Source organism: Haplochromis burtoni, unplaced genomic scaffold, assembly GCF_018398535.1.
Source record: "Haplochromis burtoni strain Fernald_Lab_line unplaced genomic scaffold, NCSU_Asbu1 Contig_184, whole genome shotgun sequence".
Taxonomy (NCBI): Eukaryota; Metazoa; Chordata; class Actinopteri; order Cichliformes; family Cichlidae; genus Haplochromis; species Haplochromis burtoni.
This window is the reverse complement of record NW_024582545.1, coordinates 798,964-813,322: the sequence shown is the minus strand read 5'-3', so window position 1 is coordinate 813,322 and position 14,359 is coordinate 798,964. Positions and strand designations below refer to the sequence as shown.

The window sequence follows — 14,359 nt, the reverse complement described above, 5'->3', positions numbered from 1 at the left end:
TGTTGATCCGTGTTTGTCTCCACAGTATGTCCAAAAATCATAGCAACATATCACTTATGTAAGTTTCAAACAGTCAAGTGCACCAAAATGTTTTGGTGGCGAGGCGGTGGTCCAAACCTGACCCGGCTCTGATGCGAGGGAGCGAGCGCGCCTCAGTAACAGAATCATTTGGGAAAACAGATGTTCGCTGAACAAGGGGCCCTGAACTCGCCACAGAAGGTGTTTGTATGAGGAAATACGGTACTCCACTGAGAGCGTAAAGGCACTGCCTGCTGAAAGACACGTTGGCCGTGCTCATCAGCATCTCATCAGACGGGAGTTCTCAACGACCCGCGTGAACTGAGAACCCTCAGAAGAGCAGCGAGAGTTGAACACGGCACTGCACAAACATCATGTGTTGTTATGGCTCGAGCGAATCCGCCGTTGCTACTGGGACTGCTTACAAAAGGCTCCTTCTGCAGCTTCAGCTCAAAGCTCACATGATTGAACTGCTAAATTATTTGTGATAGCCACTTCTGTTGTGGTGCCAGATGCTTTGACATCTAAAATAATCTGTAACAGTATAGAGAGTGATCTGTGGAGCTCTAGGTTTGATGATAGTTTATCAAAGTGAGCGAAGCAAACACACGGGGAACAAGTTATTTAACAAAGATGGGCTTTGATGTAGCAAAGATGAACATGCTTTAGCAATCCAAATGTTATCATGCTTAGATGGGAGTCATTACAGGGATTTTGGGAGGAAATAATAAGAAGCAGTGGGGGGACAGGTGGATTTTATGATCACAGGTGTGATTTCAGCACAGTCTGATCCGCCCTGCTACAAATATTCCCACCAGTCGTAGCAGCGCACTGCCAAATCCTTGAATTCACAAGAACTGAGTCAGCTCCTCCAGAAAGGAAGCGGGATTTAACCTGAACTGAAGTGGAGAAATTCAAAGAAAAATCCAATCCAATTATAAATCACAAGTTTCACTGTGCTTGACTTCAGCTGCCGCCAGGTGCTCAGCTTTTCTTGGAATCTCTGCATTCTCCTCATCAGCTTAGGATGACTCTGGATATGAAATACATGTGTGTGTACTATAAAAGCACAAGCTATTAAATACTGTAGAACAATTTGAAATTATTAGGTATTTATTTGAAACTGAAAACCTTTTCGGGGTTCCCTCAGGTCAATAAAAGTAAAGAAATCTGTTACTTATATTGCATGATTCAAACATTTTTAGTCATGCTTAAACATTAACACAGTAACACGCAACAGTATGTGTGTTACAGTAAACTAGGAAAAAATGAGATTCTTTTACATGATTTTTAAGGTGTTCTAGAAATGATTACCTGAAAAAATAATTAAAGACAGCTTTTTGACAAAAAAAACAAAAACAAAAAAAAACCAACAACAAAAAACCCCCATTTACTTCAATGCCCACTTTGTACAAAAGATTTAGATTTCAAAAACATTTGTTGTTAATGTTGATTAAGAAGACTATTAATTAACTGCTACTTACATAAAAATATACTATATATGTGTGAATGACATGAAGTGATATAGCTAGCCTCACAATGTAATTAACATTAAACTAAGCAGATGCTTATGCTAAGCTTACAAGCTGTAAACATAAAGTAGGAAACATAATTCATCTTGTGTGAGATGATAGCCAATGTGTGATAATTTATAGGTTAAGAGGCACTAAAAACTATGTTATTCAGACTCCAGCGTTTTGATAAAGCTAGAGTAGCGTGTTCTGTTGGTATTTAGATATTATGTGAAACTAAGCGAAGCTGCTAGCTACAAGTTAAAAAACAAAAATTGAAAAAAAAAAGTTATATGGTTGAGAGAAAAAAAAGTGAACAATTTTGTTTTTTCTGTTGTTGAAAATCTACGTGATGCCTGATGTATTTATAACTTCTATTGCAATTTGACTTCAATTCTTTAGAAAACAAAGAATTTCCAGTTCAGGTGATAGAGTGCATCTCAACTTCCCGACATTTACATTTAGTTCTGTCTCAACGGTGGAGGCGTATGTCAAACTAAGCAGCAAGACAGGGAGCAAGTGGAAGCCTGGATCAAACAGTTCTGTGTACCTTGGGTCGGGGATCTCCCCCAGTATTTCTTCCAGGTTGTCTACAAACTGGACAAAGTCAGACAGGCCTTTGACATGTTTTCTCAGTGGGTCAGATTCAGCTGGAGCATAGCCCTTCCCTCCAAGCTGGAGAGCCCTAACAAAAGACGTCACGGCCTGCAAAAAAAAAAAAAAAAAAAAAAAAAAAAAAAAAAAAGCATGAGAACGACCCAGATGTTGCACCAGAGAGGATTACTCTCATTTACTTGAGCACATAATGACTGGGGGTGTTCTTACCAAGAACAGAGAAGTGTTGCTGTTGTGTGCAGCATGCTTGATGTCAGTAAACGCCTGTCGTCCAAGAGTGCGACTGGGAACGTCGAGGATTAGCGCCAAGGCAATGTCGTTCTTGGTGTTTACCAGCAAATTCAGATAGGAGCAGAAAACGCGTCTCACAGCCATTTTCACCTACAGACAAATAGAAAACACACAAGACCAAAGATTTTTACATTTTAATAAACTGTCAACGGTTCCCCAAGATTATAAGGGAAACTAACAGAAAGTCTATTAAATCTTAAACTGGGTAACGTGTTTGAGATGCATTTTTGGCTGCATCCTCTCGTTGGTATTATGACATTCAAAGGCTAATGAACAGTTAACGTCATGGCATTAATGCAAGTGCTTAACCAGCACATTGGAAATTTTGGGTTTTGTTTACTTTCATTTTTCAGATGAAAAACTCATGATGTAACTACACATTGTGTCAACCCTCCTCAAACAACTGTGATTAGCCAACTCAGTACCATTGTTTCCTCAAGTACATTTCCTGCAACTTCTACTTCAAATAGATTGGAAGGGTATGGGTCAATTTGAAGAGAGAAAAATCAGCGCATTCTAGTGATTTGGTAGCAGAATTGAAAAGCAACAGAGGTACAGTAGGAACAAATATGAATACTGTTTCATATTATATTCATACTTTTCTCAATTGGTCAGAAGGGAGGTGTCCTTCTTGGCCACTGTATTTAAATATGGTGGTGGAAGACAGTGGCTGCACACCCGCTCCTATGCATTTATAATAGATTATAAGTGTAGTTTGTTGGAAGACATAACTACACAATGTATATTTATCCTTTCCTTTGAATTAAATAACCTCAAAGGTTACTGACTGCTGGTGCCAAGGAGACTGGAAACAAGCCGATCAATAAACCAGGCACCTAATAGATACAGTTAAACCTTCAGCTCCCTTGTTTCTCCAATTAGTGACCATACCAGATAGAGCCACATAGAGTTGCGTCTCCTCATTGTTTCAAACTGGGGATGTTCTAGGTGTAAGGTGACTGTGTTAATCACCACATCATAGATGGCAGCTAGGTGTCATGTTTATAAATCTCTCCCCTGTCTTGACCTTACAATAGTTTAAGAAAAAAGGCTACAATTAACATTAAAAACTAAAGCTGAAACCCCCCCCCAAAAAAAAACCTACCTGGAGGAAATATTTTAAACGCAAAATGAAATAAAACAAAAACTTATATTAGTACCTCAGTTTTATTTATTTATTTATTTTTTTTATTGTTTTAAGACCAAACAAACCATCCATCAGTTATATTGTAAGGTGATAGACAGAAAATCCCAACAACCAGATGGTCTCCTATGAACATGATTTTGGCAACAACGAGGAGAAAGAACTCTCTTTCAACAGGAATAGACCACCTCCCATGACTAGTTTAGGGGTAAGGGTCTAGAGATATCACTGAAACAAAAATGTACGGATTTGATGGAGAGTTATCTGCTGTATTAGTTTGCTATTCTGCAGCCAAACAAAGCAGAGACTCCAGGAAGTTACTGGAACCAGACAAGACAGCGGCAAATCATTTTTATTTCCCTATTTATATTAAAACAGCAGATAATCTCTCCGTGTCCGTTTTTACTTCTGCTAAGCAAACCAGCAACAACATTTACTTTAGTAAAAACCTTCGGTCTGAAATGCCCAAACTGGAAAGTAGCTTTAGTTCCCGAGTAAAACGGCTACAAACAGCAGCTGGCATCGCTCCAGTAAAAAATTACATCAGCACAGCAAGCCTCCTCTCTAAAACCCCATAAATTTGCAAGAGGCAGAAGAGACCAGCAAAGAGACTGTGTTACAGAAGCTCCTGTGTCGTGTTTTAAACATCTGCCTGGTAATTGAATTCACATTGCACCCTTAAATCTGAGTGATGTGATATAGAGCTCCTGTCAATAAGAGCAGGATGGATTCCAGACAGAAATTACACTGAAGGCTGGGAAAGCAAAAGCATGGATTACTGCCTGCAGGAGAGAAGCATTTCATATTACTAAAACACAATATTCAAAGGCAGAAGGCAAAGTGGAAATAAAGGATTTCTTGTGGGAGTTTATGAAACAAGTTGCACCTTTCACTGAAGCAGAAAAAACACAGTTGGGCCTACCTGTGAGCTGCAGGACCTGCCTTTACCAGATGGGGTTGACGGGACTGAGGAAACTGGCAACTCTGGGACTTCCACGTTGCCCGATAGGAACTCAAACAGCTGGATCTTGGCAAAAGAATTTACAAAAGCAGAGAGAGAGAGGGGATAAACCGATTGGCCTTATCTCCAACTGTGTAGCCAGTGTGGTCATCCACAATCAACATCATCAGCCTGATTTCAACCAGCTCACCAGGCTCACAGGCTCCTCTGGATCAGAGTCCACCAGCCTCAGCTGTTTGTACATGAAGAGGAGATCAATCAGGTCGATGGTGTTGGAGAGTTTCAGGAACGACTCGTATGCCTCCACAATGAGATCATAGTTCTCCGGGCGTGCAGGGCTGGGGGGCAGCAGGTGAAGTTTGTCTAACAATAAGTGTTTCCAGGCCATCAGGACATCACTCAGAGCCACTTTGAACTCTCCGCCATGCTGTCACAGGAAGAGAGAAAGCAGCATGCGCAATTACAAACAGCCTGGAAACAATCAGTTCAAAAGCAAAGAGACCTTCTGCAGCCGTCCAAAAATAAGCCATGAGTGGTCTCACCCGGAAACCTGCAGTAATGTCATCAGTTATAGACGTGATGACAGTCGGCCTGATGGTTCAATTGAACTATGCCGTGATGATGATGTGAAATGGGCTCACACAGCCTTGCTTTTACGACACCGGATAACAGACACACTGTATATTTTTCCTCCTTAATTCCATTTATTTTCCATTTTGCGAAAGAGGAAATTCATCAGTTGCTCGAAACTGCCGTTAGCCTCACCTTCAAAATTCAACTTTATCCTAAATGAGTCCAGAAACATTAACATTTAAAAAAAATGAGTATCCTCAGAGCGACTGAGTGAAGCGTGAAAGGCTGGGTTTACAACATGGTTGCTGTCACAGTACGTTTCAATTCAGTTTTAATTTTCCAGCACCAACTCACAATAAATCAACTCAAAGCTCTTTATATTGGCAAGTGTCAGAAACGTCCAACAAGACGAGATTGCCCGTAAGCAAGCATTTGTGACAGTGGGAAGGAAGAACTCCCTTTTAACAGGAAGAAAACTCCAGCTGAGCCAGGCTAACGCAGGGGCAGCCATCTGCCATGAATTGGGGAGGCAGAAAAAAAAATTAAGAAAAAGAGAAGACAAAAGTTAATGCCATGCAGCAGAGTGCATCATGGGAAGTCCCACACAAGCCTGAGCCTACACCAGCTCAACTAACAACTGATTCAGGTTCACCTGATGCAGCCATAACCATGCTTTACCAAATCATTATCAAAAGTAAGAGTTTGAAGCCTATTCTTAAAACAGAGCCCGTCTCCTGAACCCAAACTGAGAACTGGTTCCATAGTGGAGGGGCCTGAAAGCTGAAGGCTCTGCGTGAGATTGAAGGAATACAACACTCCAGTCTGGAAGTACTAAATAAATGAAATGTGTCTGTGAAGGTTCTCAGTCATCCAGGTCATCGTAGTCAAAGGAGCTTGCAAAGAAAAGCGTCTGGACTTCTTTAAGTTGCTTGAAGACGTTTCACCTCTCATCCACGAAGCTTCTTCAGTTCTAAGGTCAAATGGTGGGGAGTCCCAGATTTAAACCTAGTGGGAGTGTCCCCCCACAGAGGGACAAAAGGACCCCCTGACTCACATCCTGGGCCATCTGACCTCAGGAATTTGCATGATAAGGTGGGGCCAGGTTTCACAATGAGCTCACCTAAAACCCTGGCTGATTGGGACCCACACCCAATTTCACACCTTGGCTCATCAGGGGATCCTTTTGTCCCTCTGTGGGGGGATACTCCCACTAGGTTTAAATCTGGGACTCTGCACCATTTGACCTTAGAACTGAAGAAGCTTCTCGGATGAGAGGTGAAACGTCTTCAAGCAACTTAAAGAAGTCCAGATGCTTTTCTTTGCAAGCTCCTTTGACAATAAATGAACTAATTTTTCAGCGTCAGTCTGAGACAGGATGTTTCTATTTTTAACAAATATTGTGCAGATTAAAGAAAACAGTCCTACATATTTGTTTAATATGTGCAGCGACGGATATATCCTGTTATAAAATGGCTCTAAGATTTCTCAGAGTGTTACTGGATAGCCTGACCCTTTTGTTAAATAAAGGGCCTAAAATGCAAGTTATTGGTTTACCATTAGACAAAGTTTGATAACTTCAGAAAACCTTGGGCTATCAGAATTACTGCATTTAAGCTACTTTAACTTTACTTTTAGATGGATTTTTTTTTAAATCTGTATATATATATATATAGGCATTTTTAAGCATAAAGGGACCAAACTACAGAGGAATAAAGCTGATCAGCCACAGCATGAAATTATGGGAAAGTGTAGTGGAAGCTCGATTAAGAATGGAGGTGATGATTTGCGAGTGGCAGTAGGGTCTCGTGCCAGGAAAGAGCACTTTGAAAGTCAGACGTAGACCCATTGAGACTTTGTGGATTTAGTCAAAGCATGTGGCGAGGGAGGAGGTGAGTTACTGCATGAGGAACTAAGTAGCAGCAAATGGCACACATGAGGGCAATGAGGTGGGATAGGTGGTTTCAAGGTAGAGGTGAGACTGCATCAAGGGTCATCTGTGTGACCTGTCCTTTATAGATATGAATCAGATCAGTAAAAGTATTTTAAAGTGTATGAATAAATGAATCAAGTCCAGAACCGTATTACTTAAAACTGAGTAACTTTGAGGTGGTGTTGCAGCATTTTAATAAACCTATTTTAAACTGCATTTTACATCCAATCTTTTTTTGTAGTTTCTGTGTATTCCTTGTGGTCTAACAACAAAGCTGTGGAAGAAATCAAGATACATGTTGTGTATTATTTGTGCAAAAATGATGCAATCATGAAAAAAGCCCATCAGCTACGCAGTCTGAAAACCTTTCGACTGGTACTTTGGGTCAAAGCGTGACTTTTGTGGCTTGTGAAAATAAGGAGCAGGCTGATGGGAGATCTCATCTAGAGAAGAGGCGTTCAAATCAGTAAGACTGAGAGTAAGTGCATGCAGGTGAAAGAAAAAGGAGCACAGCAGAGAACGAGTTGGTGAAGATGAATTTGAATATTTGTGGTCAACTGTTCAAAGCAGCAGCAGGGTGGAGGAGATGGATGAGAATATAAGGAGAAGGGTTAGAAGATGTCATGTGGCTTAGAGACAGTCACTCAGCTGGATGCAGCTGAGTTAAAGATGCTACGATTGTGATTGAGTGGGACTGTTAGGGAAGAGTGCAGAAAGGTGGGTTATTTAAGATCTCCATGTTTTCAATCATTATCCAACACCAGCCTCTTATGTTGCTCACAAAAATACACAAATTAATAAATAATAAGCACATAAAAATAAAGCTACTATTTGTGGTAGAGTGTAGAGGATGAATTCAGAAGTATGACAGCCTGAGGAGATAAACTGCTCTGACGCCTGGAAGTTCGGCAGCTGATACTCCTGTATCACTCGCCAGATGGCAGCCTGGCTTACAGGCTGTGCCTGGTGTTGTCTTTTCATATCCTTTGAGCTCTGCACAAATTAGAGGATGCTGCTAAAGATGGAGCTGGCAGGCAGGGGGGAAACTGGAAGGCCACAGATGAGGTTGATGGAGGTGGTGAGAGAGGACAGATACAAATAATCGGTGGTATTTTCAGGGTGTTAGGGTTACCTTTTTATTCACTTCTGCCATGGCCACCTGCAGCACCATAAGCATGCCATCAGCTCCATGAATGGTGGTCCTCTCAGACTGTAAGACCCGGTGACGCTCCCTCCTGAAGGTTTTCACCATCAGCTTGAGTTGGTCTCCTATACCCTCCATTATTCCCTTAAACAAAAGCAACAAAAAATTCTATCGCACATTTAAATGCAACAAAGTTGACCAATGTGCTTCACAATTAAATAAGAACAAGAGAAAACATTAATAAATTTAAAAAAAAAAAAAAAAAAAAAAATATTATATATATATATATATATATATATATATATATATATATTATTATATTATATATATAATCGAGAGATAAATAGATGGGCAATGAATTGTATTAACATAAAAACAAAACATAAAACAAGCCTGATGTTAAACTGAACTTGATTTAAAAACCAACATAAAAGATGTGTTTTAAGTGTGATTTGAAGGACTGTGTAGATTCTGAAGTACGAATATCATATGGCAAGTGATGTGAAGTGATGTGCACCTACATTCTAACACCTGTTAAAAGACATGAAGCAGCATTTTGGACTAAAATGCTGCTGCGATGGAGAGATGAGTGTTGACGACCCAAATAGAGAAAACTGCGGTAGTCCAGTTTAGAGGTGATGAAGGCATGAATAAGTTTTTCTAGGTCTTTAGGAGGAAGATGATGCTTCGCAATTTCACGTAACTGATTAAAAACAGATTTCACAACTGTGGACACTTGCTTCTCTAATTTAAAAGAGCCAACTAAAAACATGCCGAGATTTCTTACAGTGTGGAAATGATGACAAGCAAGAGGACCAAGGGTATCAGTTATCCAAAAGGGCCATGACTTCCAAAAACAATAACTTCAGTCCTATTTCCATTTAGGGCGAGAAAATTGTGTTTTAACCACTCTTTAACATCATGTAGGCAGTTAAGCAGAAGGTGAAGGGGGACAGAGACATACAGTTTCAAGGGGAAGTAAATTTGGATGTCATCAGTATAACAGTGAAAGGGAATGTGCATTTCCTGAAAATGGATCCCAAAGGTATCATGTATAAAAAAAGCAGAGAGTTGGATCCAAAACAGACACAAAACAGACCCCGGTGGCACACCACAACAAATAGGGGGAGTATTTCCCAATAGCAACAGAAAAAGACCTCTCTTTAAAGATAAAACTGTGCCTTTAAGACCAACGACATGATCAAGTCTGATAAAAATAATGTTACGAATAACTGTGTCAAAGGCGGCAGTCAAATCTAAAAGAACTAAAGCAACAGAACAACCTTAGTCGACAGAGCTTCCTTGAAAAGGCGAGAAGGAAGAATATCCTGAGGGGAATTCGAAGGTCTTAAGTTACTGATTGCTTCCTTTAAGAAAGGGAAAAAGTCACGGGCAAAAAAACCCAAAACCCTCAAAACCAATTTATACATCTAGTTCTTTAAATACAGAAAGACATACCTGAAATTAATTTAAAGACTTAATTTTCATACAGGGTCTCAGTGGCATGTAACACCTTCGATAACTTGTAAGTATTTCACAGCAAAAATGTGTCCACATTTTACATCTACAACTACATACATACATACATATAACACAGCGTTTATTCACTTTACATTAAAAAGACTGATTAAACAACGCAAACCTCTTAAATTGCTGCAGTCTTCCAAGAGCACACAGCCACGACACAAAGCAGCTGTTTTGAAATTTTAAATTGCCGATGACGTTGTTCCTTTTTGTCCAATCACCTCTCAGCAAATAGCGGGGGTGAGATTTTTCTTTTCGTAGAGATATTCAATTCTAAAACTCGACAGCTAGCTATAAGTTCGTGTCATTGGACGTGTTTCAAATAAAATCTTTCAGTAACGCTTATGGATTTTCTAAAGTGGTTTAGACTCCCCCCCCCCAAAAATTTCTGTCGCCATAACTAATACCGAACCACCCTCTGACATTTCTACTCGATGGTACGTTCCGTGTCGTAATCGGAAGAAGATTGAAAACATCTCAAACGCGGGCAGCGTTTCGTTCAAGGGATTCATTGAAAATAAGGTAGTAAAGTCTATCAGTTACTGCTGTGTTCTGAGTTTGGATAGACCCTCACCAGTAAGGGTTAGCTACGACATTGCCAGGCTGCGGTTTGACTGGTAAAAACGACAAGCAGTGCTTCCGCATTTAAACCAGCAGCACGTTTTGCTTCTAGACTGGTGACATGCTACCATTATTATTATTCTTCCACAAAAGCCACACTAGTTTAGCTGAGATATCATATTCACCTAGTTTTCCTTTACAGAAATAACATGAAAATAAACGACCTTGTTGCAACTTAGCGAGAAAAAACTTAACTCATAAGCAGTAACACAATTTTAAGCACTGTCTGCATTTGTACTAAGTTTAAAAAGGGGGGGCTCTGTGTGTATACTAACTGCGCCGAATCTAATGTTGATCAATGTAGTTTGGTAAAACATAGTCCAGCTGTGTCCTACTTGCTGTGCATGAGTCTGTAACTACTGGGATATGAAAAACAAGAAAGTCTTTGATTGACGTTTGGTTTTTAAGATCCTTAGCAACTGTAACCCTGCAGACTTTTTTTTCCTTTTTTTTTAATTGAACATAAGCAAAAATACTGATTTAGTTTAGTTAAGTTTAACTTTATTTTTTATCTGCAAGATACAAAAGAGGGTTTATAAATCCCCAACTAGTGTAGTTAACAAAAACTAAGATAAAAGTAGGCCTGAAAACAATTTTAGTTGACTGAAATAAAATCCAGTCTAGACTTTTTAAAAATATACATTCAATAAGGTCCTGGAAATTTTCTTGATATAATGGCATCAGTTGCAGCAGATTTGTGTGTTGTACCTCCATGATGTACAGCTACAACAAGTGGTTGTAGCTCAGGTGGTAGAGTATGTAGGTATGAATGTGTGTGAATGTTAGAAAGATAGATGTAGAAACAAGTGCTTGTTTGAATGGGTGAATGATGCATGTTGTATAAAGAGCTTTGACTGCTCTAGTAGAGTAGAAAAATGCTATATAATAACAACTCCATTTACCACATCTAAGGTGCTCAAACAGTGGGTCTGTTTTGCATTACTTAACAGAACTGACTTATTTTAAGACATTACAATTAACACAACATTTATTTTGTGCCTGAGTATTTTGTGCCTTTTCATTAGAAGCCCATTGATTTACCTTCAAGCGTTAAGACAAACCTAATGTTATTTATCCTAAAAGTTGGGAACCTGTTTAGTTAATCAGTTAAAAATCAAGTTAAACACAACCTTTAACAAAATAGCTTAATATCATCATATATGTAGTGTTGAGACTTTTAATTATCACATTTATCATGACTACTGGTACATTTACCAATAATAATCTGATCAATGAACTGATGTTCTTGTTTAAAAGTGGTTTTAAACAACAGGTATTGATGATCATCCTAATCATTTCCTATCGGTTATCCTTCTGATTCTTTCAGTGGAAGTACGCGCGACATGCAGGAGGACTCAAGCCACAGTCCCAGCTACACCGTGCCATGTGACGACTTTGTTCATGTGGTGGAGTTCAGTCCCTTCAGCTCTGGTACCCCGGCATCTCTCCTGGCCTATGGTGGAAACCAGTACATGGTGGTGGGCACCTGCCTCTTCCAGGTTAGAGATACAGTCTCACGTGTTTTGGTTCACTGAGTGCACATCTGTTTCCTTCTCTGAATGCAACTTTGCTCCTACAGGAGGAGGATGTGGAGGTCGAGGGAGTTGAATTCAATGTTCTTCGAGCTTTTCACCATGAACTGCGTGTCGACGCTCTAGCCTGGAGCCCTGAGTCTCGGCTGGACAGGATGCCCACTATCAGGTACTAGGCCACTTGCATTCCACGTGCTTTGGCCTTCTTCTGTTTTTTTTTTGTTTTGTTTTTTTGTTTTTTTAATATCCAAATCAAGTCTTTTTATTAACATCGTTCACTTTGTAGCTTGGTGGCTTGTTTAAAACTCTTCATGTAAGCGCTTTCTGAAACATGAATGAAGACACCCATGTTCAGCTTCGGGAGCTGAAGACATTCAAAACATGGGTGGTCACGTTTGAGCTTGATTTGAGCTGATGTTTCTGGTTTTCGCTGGGTTAAATCAATTGCCCCCTGCTAGGGCTGGGCGATATGGCCTAAAATTTATATCGCGATATAATTTCAAGCATGTGCGGTAACGATATATATCACGATATATTCTTTTCTTCTGTACAACGTATTTTCCACACTATAAGGCACACTTAAAATCCTTTAATTTTCTCAAAAATCGAGAGCGTGCCTTATGTATGAATTCTGGTTGTGCTTACTGACCTCGAACCGATTTCTGTGTGCAGAAATCTGTTAAAAAATGTTTAGTACAACTTTGGTAAGCCGCACTGCTTGATGGATTGTCAGAGCATTACAGCTGCCGTAGTGAGGAGCTTCGCGGAGTAATCTGAGTCCAAAACTCCGTCCACTTCAGGTCCCAAAGTCAAACGAACACTAACGGTGTGTTCACACCGAACGCGATAGACGCGAACGAAAACGCCCCAAACGCCCCTAATTTGACGCGTGCACATTCGCACCTCGACGCATGTCCAAGAAAAATCCATCGCGCCTCAAAATTGCATACTTTGACGCGCGTGAACCCGAAATGTGGGAGGAAGTTGTGCCAGACCGGTATCTTTGTTAGATGGCAGCTGTTGAGCTAGCGCTTGAAGAGAGAGTCTCCCTTCTCTATTTACTGTGGAGAGCAGAGCAGCGGCGTTAAGGACGTCCTCGCCGTACCTGGGTCCATCAGGTCCTCCAGACGCATGAGCAGTTTGGTGAGTTTCACCACTTGCTCCAGGAGCTGCGCCTGGATGACAGCGTTGACAGCGATATCGCCGTCTTTCCCTCGCCCAGTTTGAGGACCTGCTGCCCCGCGCTGGTCCAAGCATCGCCCGCCTAGACACCAACTACAGGCGCTCAATCCCACCTGCAGAGCACCTGTCCGTCTGCCTGAGGTTAGTAAAAGTGTTTAATACGGTAGTCTTTTATTGATACCTGTGCTAATATGCTAAACTATCGTTTATAGACTGCTAACATGGATGTGCTATGCTATCAATGAATGCCGTTGGTGTTTACTGATAGCAAACTGTGGTATGGAGACGACTGTTTATAATATTTTTAGTGATACTTAGAAGGTCTTATCAAGTCCTGATTTAATTCAATTTATGCTGTTATCAGTGTTTGCATTGATAGCATGGCTGTGGTGTCATACGTATGCTCTCGGTGTTTGCTGATATCAAACTGTAGCATTAGGACCACTGTGGGTTAATCTTTGTAGTGATACTCACTCCTTTTTATTTAGACCTGGTTTAGTTCTGGTATAGTTGAATATTTGTATATAATCCCTGCAGCTGTCAGACTCTATAACAGGGGTCACCAGCCTTTATTAAAACTGAGAGTTAGATAAAACTGAACAGTTTGGTTCATCTTTAGTTGCATGGTTCCATCTTGATAAGCTATGTCTTATCACAGATTAATTTTTCAAAAATATTAATGATATAAGAAAGGAAAGGGCTACATGTCAACATAAAACTCTTTATTTCTATTAATGTCTTACTTCATTCCTACCTGATTGACATATTTAGGAATTATGAGTGATTGGCTCACTGTAGTTGTGAAAGTTGCTACCAATCAAATTATGATATGTTAAAGTTAAAACAAAACACAACTGTTTTAGATATTATCTAATATACATTTTGTAATTATCCTTATAATTACAAAATGTTTTATGTAAGATTCAAGTTTTGTGATTTAAATCTGACATCACAAAAGTATTTTGGAATTTGAATAATGTATTTTGTAACTGCAGTACACATAATACTAATTTTGAACAATTTTGTCCAGGTTGCTTGTCACCGGGGACTCCTTCAGGACCAAGCGTTTAGTTACAGAGTCGGTGTCAGATCACCCCCCAGGTAGCGACGGCCATCTGGGACTGTCTAGTGGACGACTTCATGGCTGTGCCTTCACCTGGAGCCTGGCGGTCCATCACAGAGGGATTTCCAGGAGCGCTGAAACTTCCCTCTGTGCTGTGCAGCTCTGGGCCCTGTGCTTCGTACGTCGCTCACTACATCCAAGATCAAATGAAACATCCAAGACCAAACCATCGCGCTAACCGTGAGCGCGC

The 14,359-nt window shown here is 40.3% G+C and overlaps 2 protein-coding genes across 2 annotated transcripts in view; one reads left to right on the top strand and one right to left on the bottom strand.

Annotated features, from left to right (window-relative positions):
- Window positions 1–9,930, bottom strand: part of LOC102314086 (PARP1 binding protein) — a 19,027-nt gene extending 9,097 nt beyond the window's left edge. Inside the window, exons 1-6 of the mRNA XM_005934227.1 lie at window positions 9,830–9,930; window positions 8,176–8,331; window positions 4,731–4,967; window positions 4,502–4,606; window positions 2,355–2,525; window positions 2,080–2,234 (exon numbers count right to left, since the gene is read on the bottom strand). Of these exons, the coding sequence (XP_005934289.1) occupies window positions 2,080–2,234; window positions 2,355–2,525; window positions 4,502–4,606; window positions 4,731–4,967; window positions 8,176–8,325 (818 nt within the window). The 5' untranslated portion in view covers window positions 8,326–8,331; window positions 9,830–9,930. The remainder of the gene's footprint in view (window positions 1–2,079; window positions 2,235–2,354; window positions 2,526–4,501; window positions 4,607–4,730; window positions 4,968–8,175; window positions 8,332–9,829) is intronic.
- Window positions 9,931–10,192: 262 nt separating this feature from the next.
- On the top strand, window positions 10,193–12,419 carry LOC102314686 (nucleoporin Nup37). The gene is made up of 3 exons (XM_042225835.1): window positions 10,193–10,328; window positions 11,660–11,831; window positions 11,912–12,419. The coding sequence occupies exons 2-3, from the start codon at window positions 11,676–11,678 to the stop codon at window positions 12,038–12,040; spliced, it is 285 nt and encodes a 94-aa protein (XP_042081769.1). The 5' UTR covers window positions 10,193–10,328; window positions 11,660–11,675; the 3' UTR covers window positions 12,041–12,419.
- Window positions 12,420–14,359: the final 1,940 nt, after the last annotated feature.

Excerpts from the sequence above, each read along its gene's own strand:
- LOC102314686 (XM_042225835.1), top strand. The coding sequence starts at position 11,676 with ATGCAGGAGGACTCAAGCCACAGTCCCAGCTACACCGTGCCATGTGAC. Across the intron at positions 11,832-11,911 it reads TGGGCACCTGCCTCTTCCAG|GAGGAGGATGTGGAGGTCGA; the intron begins GTTAGAGATACA and ends TTGCTCCTACAG.